This window comes from Antechinus flavipes, chromosome 5 (assembly GCF_016432865.1).
Source record: "Antechinus flavipes isolate AdamAnt ecotype Samford, QLD, Australia chromosome 5, AdamAnt_v2, whole genome shotgun sequence".
Classification (NCBI taxonomy): Eukaryota; Metazoa; Chordata; class Mammalia; order Dasyuromorphia; family Dasyuridae; genus Antechinus; species Antechinus flavipes.
In genome coordinates this window covers 218,675,987-218,691,392 of record NC_067402.1, presented here as the reverse complement: position 1 = coordinate 218,691,392, position 15,406 = coordinate 218,675,987, and the positions used below count along the sequence as shown (strand labels likewise).

At 34.2% G+C, this 15,406-nt stretch overlaps 1 protein-coding gene across 2 annotated transcripts in view; it reads right to left on the bottom strand.

Annotated features, from left to right (window-relative positions):
• Positions 1–1,886: 1,886 nt before the first annotated feature.
• Positions 1,887–15,406, bottom strand: part of PTGES3 (prostaglandin E synthase 3) — a 28,227-nt gene continuing 14,707 nt past the window's right edge. Inside the window, exons 4-8 of one of the 2 annotated variants that reach the window (XM_051963220.1) lie at positions 15,308–15,406; positions 14,994–15,083; positions 13,624–13,686; positions 12,793–12,817; positions 1,887–6,168 (exon numbers count right to left, since the gene is read on the bottom strand). In XM_051963220.1, coding sequence (XP_051819180.1) covers positions 6,065–6,168; positions 12,793–12,817; positions 13,624–13,686; positions 14,994–15,083; positions 15,308–15,406 — 381 coding nt within the window. In that variant the 3' untranslated portion in view covers positions 1,887–6,064. Of the gene's footprint in view, positions 6,169–11,070; positions 12,323–12,792; positions 12,818–13,623; positions 13,687–14,993; positions 15,084–15,307 lie in introns of those variants that run through there. The other variant, XM_051963221.1, reaches the window with a different exon arrangement.

Below are 15,406 nucleotides of genomic sequence, written 5' to 3'. Positions count from 1 at the left end.
CCATGTAATTATTGTATAAATTGTTTTCTTGGTTCTGCTCATTTTATTCATCAGTTTATGAAATTTTTCAAAATAATTTCTCCTTATTTAATGTTATAAATTATAATTCCAGATCTGCTCACTTCATTGTATCAATTCATGTAAATATTCATATTTTTTAAAAAACATCTATTTCCTCAATTCTTATAGTACAGCTGCACTATCATTATTAGTATAATGATACAACATTATATCATATTAATTTCTTGCTATTGTCCAGTCAGTTCAGTCATGTCTGACTTTTTGCGACCCTGTGGACCTCTCTCTATGGCAAACATAGTGGTGTGGTTTGCCATTTCTTTCTCCAGTAGCAAACAGAGATTAAGTGATTTACTTGCCCAAGATTAACAAGCGATGAAGTTTCAGAGGCTGGATTTAAACTTGGGGCTTCCAGATTGATGGTTTAGCACTCTATTCCACTGCACTATCTAGTCAAATATCAATATAGCAACTTTGTGGAAGATGGAAAGGGAAGAAACTGGAGTCAGGGATACCAGCTAAGAAGCTACTGCAATAGTATGAGTGAGACATGAGGAACTCAACTAAAATTTCACTGAGACTTTTGGGATACCTGTAAATCAGAGAAATTTGAAACAAAGACTTCCCCCCTTGGACAAACTGTATAGACTTTGATCCAACAATACCACTATCAGGCCTCTATCCCAAAGAGATCATAAAAAAGGGAAAAGGGCATACATATTCAAAAAATTTGATAGCAGCTCTTTTGGAAATTGAGGAGATGCTCATCAATTAGGGAATGATTAAACAAGCTGCGGTATATGAATATTAGAGAAAATTATTGTTCAATAAAAAAATGATGAGCAGGAAGATTTCAGAAATGTGGAAAAATTGTATGAATTGATGCAAAATGAAATAAACAGAAATAGGAAAACATGAAACAGCAATAATGGTTTTATGATCACCTATGAATGGCTTAGCTCTTCTCAGAAATACAATGGATTCAAAACAAATATAAAAACATGAAATTCTAACTACGTCTAGATAAAAGAATTGATGGGCTATCAATGTAGATTGAAGCATACTATTTTCACTTCATTTTTTTTTTCTTCCCCTTTTGATGTTTCTTCTTTGGCTAATATGGAATTTTTTTTTACTTGATTTCATTCATATGTATGTATGTATATATATATATATATATATACAAATTATATAAAACTGATCATCTTAGTAAGAGAGGAAGGGAAAAAAAGGAGGGAGAAGAATTTGGAACTCAAAATCTCATAAAGATGAATGTTAAAAATTGTCTTTACATATAATTGGAAAAAAAATGCTATTAAAATCCTTCTCCCCCATGATAGCTTCTCTGCTGCATTTTGTTCAAAAATTCTTAATTTTATATAGTATAATTTTTTTAAATGGTCCCCCATTCATTCTTCCCTCCACACCTTTCCACTGGGCTTTGTGTCCTACAGAATTGTTACCTCAAAGATCTACCAATGTGCTAATTACTAATTAACCTTTTCTTAGTCTTTGCTCTTCTGGACTTTTAGGGAACATTTCATTTCTTGAGTCACTCCTTGCAAAACATGTTCTTCCCCTCATTTCCATGATACTAGTCTCTCCATACTGCTCCTTTTAGACTATCCTTCGCTGATTCCTATTTATCCCTAGATGTGGATGTATACTAAAGCTCTGCAGTCTTCTTTCTATATTCTCTTTTGGTTATCTTATTCAGTTCCCATGACTTCAGTGAACATCTGTCAAAGGACTTCCAAATTCAAAAATCTAGCCCTAACTTAAAAAAAAAAAAATGGAATTTAACACAAGCACAAAATACAATTAATATTTTCATTTACAAGAGTAAAAGAAGAAACATGAAACAAAGGTTATATTTTCATAACATGCCTTCCTTTTAAGTATATATTTTAAAGTTAAGCATCTTTTATTGAAGCATTAAGTTTTGTAGTACAGATTTTAAACATTTCAGCAAATTCCAACACCATGAAGGAAAAAATTATGACACCAAAAACCTACCCTCTTTTGATTAATTTATCCATTTAACAGCTTTTACTTGTTTATCAGAGGCTTATGTTTTCATATTAAGTATATTATTAAACATGAAACTTTCAAAGTCTTTCCTGCTTGTTTCCTTTTTGCTTTTTTTCTCTCTTCTCTCTCCCAATTCCAGCCCTGCTTTTGCTGTTATCTCTTGTGTATCTCCAAGATATCCTATTAATACCTCAACATTTATGAAAGTATATTCATATTTCCCCCTCTAAATTGCTCCTCATGTCCTTTCCCCACCTCCCTATCCCCAACTAGTACTTTAGTATAGACCATATATGGATGTGGTGCTGGCTGATGGAGGACCTGTGTTTTCTTGGTGTTAATTGTTAGACTAAAATTAGCACAAGCACATAATAATAAATGTGAAAACATGTTTAGAAAAACTGCTCATGTTTAACGTATATTGAATTACTTGCTGTCTAGGGGAGGGAGGAGGGGACGAGAAAGGGAGTAAAATTTGGAATACGAGGTTTTGCAGGTGAATGTTAAAAGCCAATTTTGCATGTATTTTTTTTCTTTCTTTTTTTATTACAAGATATATGCATGGGTGATTTTTCAGCATTGACAATTGCAAAACCTTTTGTTCCAATTTTTCCCCTCCTTCTCCCCAGATGGCAGATTGACCAATACATGTTAAATATGTTAAAGTATGTTAAATACAATATATGTATACATGTCCATACAGTTGTTTTGCTGTACAAAAAGAATCAGGTTTTTTTGCATGTATTTTGGAAAAAAAGCTATTAAAAATAAACAAAAACATGAGCACAAGCAGCAGAAAATTGATCCTTATTTTGTTGCATCTCAGTTTTGGAGACTGGAAGCACAATCATCTGTAAGCAAAAAATCACCCCCCTCTCCCTCCTCCTCCCTCCCCCCTCTGCTCTCTCTACTTTAGTTTTGACTCGTAGCCTTTTCAAGTGGAAAAAGTTACCATCATTGCAGTAGCTGATTTCGATCCCGTTTGCCCTCATTGAAGGCATTTGAACATGGCTGAAAACATCAAGCATTTCAACTCTATCACATGGTTTGAATGCCAAACATCCTCTTGCCAAAAAGACTTATAAAGAACTCATCCAGGGAAAGCACTCAAAGGGTGGTCAGAAAGGTGTAAGTGGTGACATTTTAGCTGGGACAGCATGGGATACAGCCAGAGAAAATACTCAAGAGCTGAGATGGAGGGCTGGCTTTTGGAACCTCAAAGAGATCAACGTCACTCATCAATGGTGGGGGTATAAGGAATAAGAGCTGAAAAGGTGAGGAGAGAATAGGTTTAAAAGGACTTTGAAGTCAAATAGGATTTTGTATTTGATTTTGTATGGGATTGGGAACTGGTGGAGTTTATTGACTATGGGGGTGACATGGTTAGAACTTTGCTTTAGGAAAAATCACGTTGGTGGCTAAATGAGAGATGGACTCTTGAAGAAGGGGTGTATTGGAGTGATGTGGCAAAAGGGCAGATCTTAGCAACAGATTGAATTTAGGAAATGAAAGATAATTAGGAATCAAGGATGACATCTAGGTTTTGAGCCTGGTGCCCTTGACAGTAATAGGAAAGTTTGAAAGTGGGGAGATCTCAGAGAGAAATAACGAGTACAAGTTTTGAACAAGATTATGAGGTCTATTGGACATCTTCTAATTTGAGATGTTCGAAAGGCAATTCAAGACAATGAGACTAGAGGTTAAGCAGAAAGTTGAGTTATAGTAAATAGATTTACTTTACTAGTTGTACGACCTTGGGCAAATCACTTAATCTTGTTTGCCTCAGTTTCCTCATCTGTAAAATGGATTGAAGGAAATGGCAAAACCCCCAAATAATGTTATGGAGAATCAAACTTAAACAAACAGGAGATTCAGAGGCCTAGCAATGATAATTCCATTTTGGAAGCTGATAAGGAAAGGCAGTAGAATAGAGGGAGGAAAGGTTCCAAGACTAAATCTGGTGGCACACCCATTAGTGGGTGAGACTAGATAAGGATCAGCAAAGGAAACTTGAGGAGTGGTCTGATAGGTAGGAGGCATCCAAAATGCTCAAAATATCAATGAGTAATCAATAGGGTAAAAAAAAAAAAATGACCGAGAAAAGTTCGCTGGATTTGGCAAATCAATCATTGGTAATTTGGGAGAGAGTTTCAGTCAAATGTTGAGGTCAGCTCTTTTCTTTTCTCCAGGGTTTTATAGGATCCATTCTCCTGTCTGGCTAGTCCTTAAAAATTTTTTTTTTCCCCATGAAACTATGAACATCTTAGGAGTGGACTAGTTTTTTGGCCTTTTCTTTGCATTCCCAGCACTTAGCACAGAGTCTAGCATGTAACTAGTAACTAATGGTTTTTGACAGATGTTTTCTGGATCATCATTCATGTTATACTACCTATCTGGATGTACCTCCATACATCCCTAGAACCACTTTTTTTTTTTTTTTTTTACTTGATTTCATTAGCTTCCATGGGTTCATTTATTGTCTCTATGCAGATGATTCTCAGGTAAACACTTCTCTTTTAAGCTCCAACTGCCCAAAGGACTTTACTTAGATGTTCTAGAGCCATCTCAAACTCAGTTTGTCCAAAAAACTCCACACATTTTCTTCCAAACCCATACCCATTCTGAATTTCCCTAGCGTTTGTTTGTCTTTTGTTTTTGAAGAGGATCAATGATATCATAATGTCTCGACTCCTTTGTGAATTAGATTTAAATGAGGCAGAATTGCACAAAGTCATAAACCTCTCTCACAGTCACTCACTGAAGTTCAGTGGCAAGACAAAAGTGGCAATGGTGCAAGATGCCCTTGGCATCCAAGCTCTCAGCAATTGCTGTTATTCTAAAGGGTACCATCATTCTAGTCACCCTGGTTTACAAGCCAGGTGTTAATCTCAACTCATTCTCCCCACAAATCCAATTAGGAGCCAAATACTATTTTTGCCTCCACATTTCCTATATACCACAATTTCTCCACTCATATAGTACTAATTCAGGTTCTCATCACCTTTCTCAAGGTATACAAGCCTAGTCTCCCCACCTCAAGTCTTTTCCCATTCCAATCATCTTCTATGTCTCTGTCAAAGTGATTTTCTTTCAATGTAGGTCTGATCTCGTCACTCCCCATTTCAGTAAACACCAGTAGCTTCCTTTAGAGGTTCAAATATAAACTTCTTTGGCATTTAAAGTTCATTGCCATTTGGCCTTTCCAACTTATTACACCTTTCTTTCCTCTACTCCACCTGTGGTCCAGTCATACTTGTCCACTTTTTACACTATCTGTTCCTGGTTTTTGTGATTTTGTCTTGCCTGGAAGGCCATCTCTTTGATGCTTCTTGTAAAATCACTGGTTTCCTTTAAGATTCAGTTTTAAACACCTTTCAGGTGAGATCTTTCCTGCTCACCCTAGCTACTAGTGCTAATCACCTTATAACTCTTTTGTTTTGTACTTCTATGCATATATCGTCTCAGTCTCTATCCAAAGTAAGTATCTCCGTATATATACTTTATGGTTGAAATGCAGTAACTCCCTCTTAGGAGCACTATCAAGATCCTTACGCTCAACTTAGATTGTTTCTTCTGGGGAACTCTTATTAATCTTTCCAATAAAGTGTTCTTTCCTTCCTCCAATTTTCCCAGTGTGTTCAGGTTTCTTCTTTATCCCTACCAAATACTAATCTCTGTATAAATTGTACTCCCACTAGTAGACTAGACTTCTCAGAAGCAAGGATGATGTCATTTTTCATGCCTTTATGAGCCATTTTCAGGAGAAAGTCTTTGTTAAGTCCACAGGGTCAGTACATCAGAGATGAACTCAGATTTTAGTCTCATCAAATTGCTCAGATTTCAAAATTGTACAACAGCTAATTAGCATTTAAAGCTTAACCACCCAAGAGTTCTCCACACCTTTCCCCTTCAAATCCCTAGTCTAATTTGGAAGTAACCATAAATGTTTTCAAGATACTCTTTAAAAACCTTGGAAATTATCTAAACTTTGTGAGAGTAAATATTTGACAAGTCTTTAGCGAGTACTTACAACATATATGCATAGTTCTGTGCTGATGCCTTCAGTTGGTCCTGGCTTAGGAGTTGGGTGGGTTAGTCTATGCATCTTGAGTGACCAACCTATGTGCAGACACAGAAACAAACAGTCTGGGATAGTGTGGTGCATATATACCCTGCGAATGGGGGAAGCTGAGGCTTATGATCTCCAACTCCAGAATGCCAAGTTACAAGACTAAACTGAACAGTGTGGTCTCAGGAAATCCAGCATCAATAGGTAAACAGAAAGGGCTGGACTCAGGTCAGAAAAATGGAATTGGTTAAAGCTTTTGTGCTGAGCAGTTGAGTAAGGTTTTTCCCATAACTGGCCACTACTCTTCCAGCCTGGGTAAGACTCATTTATCATAGTACTTATTTAGTTTCATTTTTTATTAAACAACTTGAAAAGTAGAAATTCTTAGGATTTTCTAGTGTCCCAATAATCAATGCTCTTATTCATACATGCAGAAAACAAAGTCCTTTCCTTGCAAGACAACACTGCAAGGTAGTTAGTGCTATACATCAACATCTTAGCTTAGAGAGATGTAATATGACCAACATAAGTGTCAACTTTGACTTAAAAGATGTCTCCTAATTCCAAAACTGGTGTGCTTCATAGTATGCAACACCTGCAAACATATTTTTCTATGTGGCTTTTACCAGCTTATAAAATAAAAAAGCCTAAGCGAACATGACCTAAGTAAAGAATTCTATTAAAAGTCAAAGGCTCTCAAATATTAGAATTGGGGGGGGGGGGGATTTTAATAGCTAACATTTATATAGAACTTATTATATACCAGAGCCTGTGATTAACGCTTTATATTATCTCATTTGATGCTCACAAGCACCATGAAAAGTAGGGTGTTATCCTCATTTTACAGATGAAAGAAACTGAGACAAACAGATCAAATGACTGTCCCAGAGTCATACAGTTGAGTATGAAATTAAACTTGAATTGAGCTAAGTTTTCCTGATTCTAGCCTTCGGGATCTATCTTTTTGAGTAAGCCTTCACTGATTGCACCTTAAAGGTAGTGTTAATTACACATGATAACAAAAATTTCTAAAAGTAACCCAAGACAATACCAATAGACTAGGATGGAAAATGCTATTCATATCCAGGAGAACTGTCACACTAAATATGGATTGAGCCATATTCTTTTTATTTTTAAAATTTGCCTTTTCTTTGTTGTGGTCTTTTTCTGTCTTGCTCCGATTTTTCTTTCACAGTATGACTAATATGCAAATATGTTTAAAATGATTGTATGATGTGTGGCTTATGTCAGATTGCTTGCTATCTTGGTGAGGGGGATGTAAAGGAGGAATAAAAAAACCCTGAAACATAAAATGAATCTGAAAACCATCTTTATATGTGAAAAAAATACTATTTTAAAAAAAAGAAATGATGAGCTTGATGATTTAAAAAACATAGCAAGACTTGCACAAAATAAGAGCAAAATGAGCAGAACCAAGAGAACACTGTATACAGTAACAGCAATATTATTTTAAGAACTTTGAGCAATCAAAATATTCCATTAAAAATACTCAAATTAACTGCAAAGGTCCTATGAAGGACTGTTTGCACCAGAAAAAAACCTGATATATAATATATATAGAGACAGACAGACAGACAGACACACACACACACACATATAACCATGGGTGGGAGAGGAAGGGGAAAAAAGTTACATATTTAAGAGGAATGCCAAGTTGTATGTACTTGATCCCCAGCTTTAAAAGAAATTTTTCTCTCTTACTTTGTTATGGCAATGTCTAAGTTTAGAGTAATAATAATAAAAAAAGGATATGTGACTCTTTCTTTTCCCCAAGTCCATGTGTTCTCAGCAAGATGTCACTTAATTCACTATCAAAAGTGAAAAAGCCTATCATTGGGACAGAGAGATAGCATATGGCAAAATATAATGCAATAAAACTACCACCTTTAAGAAATGGAAGGAAACAAGTTCATTTTAAAAATAAGGCAATCAGCTTCATGGAGAGAACAGTTTTTAAACTGGGCCTTTAGGTATGACTATGGTTTCAAAAGCTGAGGTGAAAGGACAGTACATAGAAATGGGAAAAGTACAAAACTTAGCAAACAATCTAGTGAGGGTACATGGATTGTATGTAGGAGGGAAACTAGTAAATGATAAGGATGAAAATGTAAGTTGTAGGACTCCAAATGCCCACAAGTATGAATTTTTTTATTCAATAGGCAGGGAGCCGCTCAATGGAAAATTCTGAATAAAGGAGTTACATGATTACGTCTTTGCCTAAGGATGATTTATCTGGCTATAATATGAAGAATGGATTGAATAACACTGGAGAAAGGGAGAGGTTAAGAAAACTGTCAATTAGTAGGAAAAACAAGGTCAGTTGAGCAGCAATGTTCACTGGTTATGCAATATAAATTGATAAATGAATGAAACCAACTCATTTCAAGGCTCTTCCTAGCAGGGCTCAATAGTCTGGATATAAGAACAGGAAATCCAAAGGTTACCAAGCACTGGGTACAAACATGGCAAAGTTCAAACTTAAGGTTGCATGGAGAATGACAGGATTGGTCAGTTGTAAAAATAATTCACATTTAATCTTTTAAGGTTAATAAAATGTTTTACATACATAACAAAGTGCTTTTAATCTACACTACCTTTTTTATTCAAAATGAGTACTGTTACATTTCAATTTGGAGGTTAGCATCGAATGTATGGCCATGAAGGTACATATCAGTACCTGGATAGAGACATATTATAGGAGAAAAAGAATTGAGGTGTGGATGCCAAGTTCAACATAAATCTTAACTCTTTGGTCTTATAAGTACATGTCAAAGAAGAGGCTGAGAGAAGCTATGTTATATTTTGGTTAATTAAACCTTTGCATGGTGGTCAGTTGTGTTCTGAATAGCATAAGGCAAGGTGTTTTAAGCACTGATCAACAATTATCATCTGGTTACACATCCTACAAAAAGTATTACACACAATATATGCAGAAATTTTACCCAAAGTCATTATATGACCATCTAGGTAAGAACTTATGATAGATGGGCTGCCATGCTCGGCTTCAATGACAAGATACTATATAATGTTCCTATTTGGCTCTTATCTAATGGGAAAACCAAGTAGCCCTAATAGTTTGTCCAATAGTTTCTTTGCTGAGATTCTTTTATGTATCTTACCCATCAAACAAGTGGTCATCCTGGTTTAAGGTTGCTTAAAGGTTAAAAGAAAAAAAGGCAACACTGAGACTTGGATTATTTTGCTATTATAGAAATGTTTAGGGCTTTCGTCCAAATAGGAGAACAAAACTCCCTTTTAATGAGGAATTAGTTGAGAAGGAAAAAAAAAGGATTGATTTGCTTAAGACAAGGCAAGAAGAAAACAATTAGTGGGATCCTTTCATTTTACAGACAAGGAAATAGGTTCAGAGGTTTTATGATTTGTGAAAGGTCACACAGGTAGTGATTGGTAGAATTTGTAGTTGGGTCCTAATACAAAGTGTTTTTTTCATTGTACCTGCTGTCTCTATGGTAGTAAACAAAGGAAAACTAAAGGGTTTTTATTGACATGATGAAAAACTGAATCTTTTATATTGTTTCAGTCTTTATCAAGATACTTTTGAAATCACCTATGCAATCCAATTAAAACTCAACTAGAGTTGTGTAGTTACCTCATTCCCCATCATACATATGTTCAGTTTAAAGTTAGGAAAATAATCTTAAGCACTCATTCAAGAGGCCATATAGGAAGACTCCTTTAGGGAAATTCCCTATCTTGTTTTTCCCAATGACTAAAGAAGGCATAGCTTTCTACAAACTAAATTTACAACTTCAATGTAAATTCAGTAAGGATAATTGTGAAAGGTAACATAAAATTCTCTGAGGTGCAAGAAAAACCCATTTGGAATAACCTAAATCGTCCATCTCTGATTCTGGCTTGGGATTTTACCTTTCAGTCAACAGGCATTTATTAAATCAACAAATATTTATTAAGCGTTTACTATGTGCCAGGCACATTCAGCTTCCTTTAAATATCATACAATGAATGCACTAAAATTTTCTCAAAGGGAGTTCATGATACAGGTATCAGACACTATATAATAACAGACATTATCATACTAGACTGAGCAATGAGTTATTGAATTTTGCATTGAATGCTTTATAGTCCAGGGAGTAAATGACAAAATAACTCATTCTATAATTTAAAAAATTTTTTTTTGCTAAGCATTTTCCTTATAATAAGCATGTGAGGTAGTATCAAGAAAAAATTTGCTCCATTTTTAACATGAGGAAATGGACTAAGAAAAGGTAAATCACTCAGCCAAAGTCACACTGCTAATAAGTGTCAAAGGCAGATTTGGAACTTTCGTGTCTGCTAACCTCAAATCTTTTCCAATATACCTTTGCTTTTATGAGGAAACTGGGGGATGGTGAATACATAAGACATCTGACAAGCTTTACTGTTATCTCCAAATAGGAATCAAAAATAATTAACAAAAATCAACTCCCAGACTACATGTTCAAAAAAGGTCAAGACAAAAATCTCAATTTAAAAAAAAAAAAGAAGAAGAAAGAAAAAAGGGGTAAAACTGCAAAACATCTTTCAAAGAAGGTTGAATCCACTCTGTCAGAGAAGGGTAACTAAATGAGAGACCAGTCAGTAATTTAAATAAATCTCACGGTTCAGAGGCAACAATTACAAACAATACTGACAAAAACAAAAATAAACCCAACAACTTGCCCCATCCTACCCCCCAAACCCAAATAAACAATAGATTTAGGCAATACTAACGAACAACCAATGAAGATAGTTGTAAAGCCATGACTTTCCTCAGTTTTCCCTTCCTAGTTCTACTATTTTATAGAGAGCCATTTTAAAAACACTGAATATACACCAAAGTGAAGGGTGGAATAGGATGCATTTCAATGGTATGAGACATAGATGCAGAAGCTGAAGGGTACAAAAACTGCTCAAAAGCAGAAGCTCAAAGATTTAGAGGAGGACAACACATTTAGTTTTATTTCAGTCAAATCACAACACTTTCTTTTTCAACTGTTGTAAAGTGTATCCACAAGTTCTATTACAGATCCACTTTTTAAAAGGTTTCCTGGGAACATTACAACAAGCCTCCTTCATTTAAGAGGAAATAGTTCTACTATATTCTTCCTCAAGTAAAAATAAAAATTCCATTCCAGTAAATAGTAAGAATACATGAAATTACAGTAAACCAGACACTTAAAAGGACAGCCAAGAAGTCTTCAACTGTTTATTAGAAAGAATGCAGACATAAAAAAAAAATCCCCACTGTTCTGAACACAAATTGAAGTTTTTTCAGCCTTGTTATAAGCTGAGTCCAGAAAAAAAAAAAAAAATCAAAAAAAAAAAAAAATCCAATAGTGTATTAAACGTTTTGTCACTCGTTTTCCATACTGACAGTGCAAATACAAATTTGGTCTAAATGTACAGATTGACAAGCAACAATGTATAGCTGTTCTTCCTCCTCCATACTAAGTAAGAGATGTAAAAGCTTAAGGGTCAAACAATACCAAATGTACAGGCTTCATAACCATTTAAATTAGGGCTTCACTAGTTTTAGCTAAAATACATTTGGAACACTAACTAGTGATCATTTAAATACAACAATGTGAAGTGAATATTTTTTTTTAAATAAAACATTAGTGGAACAATCCTGGAGACACTTGGGAGGTACAGCAATGTTGTCAGCTTAAATTGTCAGCCAATTAAACTTGCTTCAGCAGTTTGACTCTGTGTACTAAAATCTGAACATTCTTAAATTCTCTTTAGTCTACCCTGTTGATTAGGGGAAAGTGATTTTAAACTATTTAAAATAAGCTAAGTTATCTTACCACGTCAGCATCTGCATTATAAAGCAGTAAAGAGACTCAGTGAACCTTTTTTTTTTTTTTTTTTAAACTGCAATGACTGGGTCCATCCATTGCCTATACCTCAATTGCTTCTTGGAAGTCTGAAAAAATGTTCATGCATAAGGTTATTGCCTCAGCTGACTTAAAACTGACCCATACAATAGTACACATCAACCCTTAGTGAAGCCTTTTTAAAACAAACAGATTGAAAATGGATTAAAGGAGGCAAATTCAGTATCTGCCTTTAGAGCTACCAACGCAGGAATTATCTCAATTATGAAAATTTTGCAATGAAGTTATCTTTCTTTCCCAAAACCCTGAAGACGACACTTTCTTCTTTACTCCAGATCTGGCATCTCTGAAAGAAAAGTTAGTGGAAAGCATAATGTAAACTTTCTAACATTCACTTTACTTTTAGAAGAGATCCATTCTAGCTCACCTTTTAGCCAGCTTATCTGTGTTGCCCCAAATTATTCCAAGAATAACTTAATTTAGATTTATGCTTTGGCTACGATTCAAATTATTGTCTCTCTTTTGAGAACTTAGGAGATTTTCTCCTTAACTATTAATATTTTATTTATAGTTTAATGTTTCAAGACATTATGAACTTTCCAAAAAGCAGACACAAGAAACAACCGGTCAAACTTATCCAGGTCTGCTTAAAATTAAATAAGACTATTTCCTGAATTACCTCAGGGGTGATAAGGAATCTGGGCAATTGGAAGAAGTAAATAGCAGAAAAATCTGCTCAAGTGGAAAGAGTCTGAATTTAAAGATTAGTGCTTAAAATAATTGTATAAGTAACATTGCAAATTTTTAAAAGCTTACTTTCATCATCACTGTCTGGTGAATCCTAAAAAAATGAAAGAAAATAAAGTTATAAAATGTACTTGCACATTCTTTTGCTTAATAAAATTCTTATAAAATAGAACTAGTGTACATTTTTCTGAACAGTTTATAAAAAATATGGATATCACAAATATTAGCATAGACACAAATGTTGGTCTTATGGTAAAGATTATCAGATATTTTATATTATTAGTGAGACATATGATCTTCTTGCCTATATCTTGGCATGAATATATGCACTTTCCTATGATTTATGATTCTTGGGCTTAGCTTAGATTGCTTCACATCTTGCCCTTCAAGGAAAGAAGATTGGTATTGTAGAAAGGGTATCTGAGTCAGAAGTTAAAAGTCCTAATTTTTATTTTGCCACTGACAAAATTTGACTACTATGGGAAAACTCACCCTTAGTTTCTTTATCTTTTAAAATTAAGGAATCATGTATAGTTCCAATATTCTATGAAAAGGGATTTAAAAAAAAACACCAAATAATTGTTGATTGCGCTTTTCTAGTTCCACTTCTAGAGTTCTCCCTTCAGTATGAGTTAGCATAATTGCTAAAGTGAATTAAATATTTATATGGTGATTTAATTTATAAAATGCTTTCTCAATGTAGATGGTTACAATCATTGTCCATTTTATAGATAAGGAAAATGAACTTAAAAGGAGAATTACATGATTTGCTTATGGTCACAAAGCTAGTTACAAGAGTAGTACAGCCAAAATTAATCCTGACTCCCAAGTTCATCACTGTTTTAACACACACTTCAGAAATTACTAGGCTAAATTAAAAGCCAATTAAAAACTACTCACATCATCTGCTCCATCTACTTCTGGTAAATCTACATCTTCATCACCTCCCATGTTGTTCATCATCTGTTTGAAGAATAAATATTAACATTTAAGTCTTATTAATTAAAAAATGGAAATCAGTAAGTAAAATTCATTATCAAATTTTCAAAAGCTACATCTGTCACTTTTTGTCTTTAGTAAATCACTGACAAGTCAAACAGTACAAATGATTTGCAAACACAGTGTGATCCTAAATGTAATCTCATTACATTTTTTTTTTTCCGCCTTAAAGTTTATAGAATTTAGGACTGAAAGCAATCTTTGAGGTCTAGTCTAATCTCTTAGTTAAGCATATCCATTCTACAATAAATGGTAATTCAAAACTTTGCTAGTTCTTTCTTTTGGACCTGACTTTTAGAATAACAAAAAAATTATCTCTGTGTCTATACAGCATCTTTTCCCAACATCTGAAAATAAACTACCTTGCAGGCTCACAATTTTCTGAGAGTAAAATAGTTTCTTCTACTCTTACAGTCTCTGAAGGAAGAATGAATTTATAAACTCAAATTTCACTGAGAAAAGGATTTTTACACACAGATATTTTTATTTGTGTTTGATTTCTCCTTTTATTCACGCCACTCCTTCCTCCTCCCTTCCTTTCCCCCCAAAAAAGCCAAAACCTGATAGTTTTGCTGAAGGTTAAACTTGGGAGAGGAACACAAAGAGAAATGTGGGTGATTTTTTTTATTGATACCTATTATTTCTTTAAGAAAAGCAACAGACAAATTGTAGAGAACTGAAATTCTGGAGAAGTATACTTGAAACAAGGTGTTAGTTAACTCAGTGGAATTGATGAGATAATGATTCTCTAGTATACTTACACTTAGTACTTAGCATGGTGATGGAATGGTTCTCTAGTTCACATACATATATTCTAATGATGTAATTGTAATAGGGTATTTAAACTGCAGACAAAGTTAGAATCAGAGTGAGACTGGTTGAGACTAGGTCAGACTATGACAGAAAGCTAGCCAGAAAATTACAACTGATAAATTTTATCAAGAGAAGTATGCTTCACACAAAGACCATCAATAAAAGAAAAACATAAGTCAACATTCTAGATTCTCTTGTAGATAAGAATAACTATCAGGACTTATAATCTTCTCAAATTCATGGAATACTTATAATTGGTATACTCTATATAAGATTAAATGATAATCACTTTTCACAATGGGGATTTCAAGGTGGTGGTTGTTGTTTTTTTAACTAAGAATTGATTCTGAAAATATGTAGTTTGATTTCTAGATATTTCCAAAAATTAGCTGAAGCAAACTCCACACAGGAGGTATAAGATTAAAAGCTTAAACAAGTGTGTTTAAAGGAAATTCTACCTCAGAGAAGCGATCAAAATTGGACATGTCTTCATCAGAATCATCTTCCCAATCTTTCCAATTATTGAAGTCCACACTAAGCCAATTGAGCTGTGGAATAAACACAATTATCCTTTTAAGGTTCATCTGTACCATCATTAGAATTCCTACAGCATATTTTGGGATTTGATAGTGAATCTATAGCCATGTTATATTCATAAAAAAATTCACAAAGATTATTAATTAATACTGCTAGTATGTTGTGCAGATATAATTATTGTGTGTGTTTGTGTGCACATGCGTGTGTATATATGCCTTAGCAATCAAGACCCTACCTTTGCCCTTTCTTTTGTTAACCTTGGCCATGACTGTCCCGACTCTCCTTTCCGTAAACAACATAAGATCGATCTGTCTGTTCTTTTATGCTTGGAGTC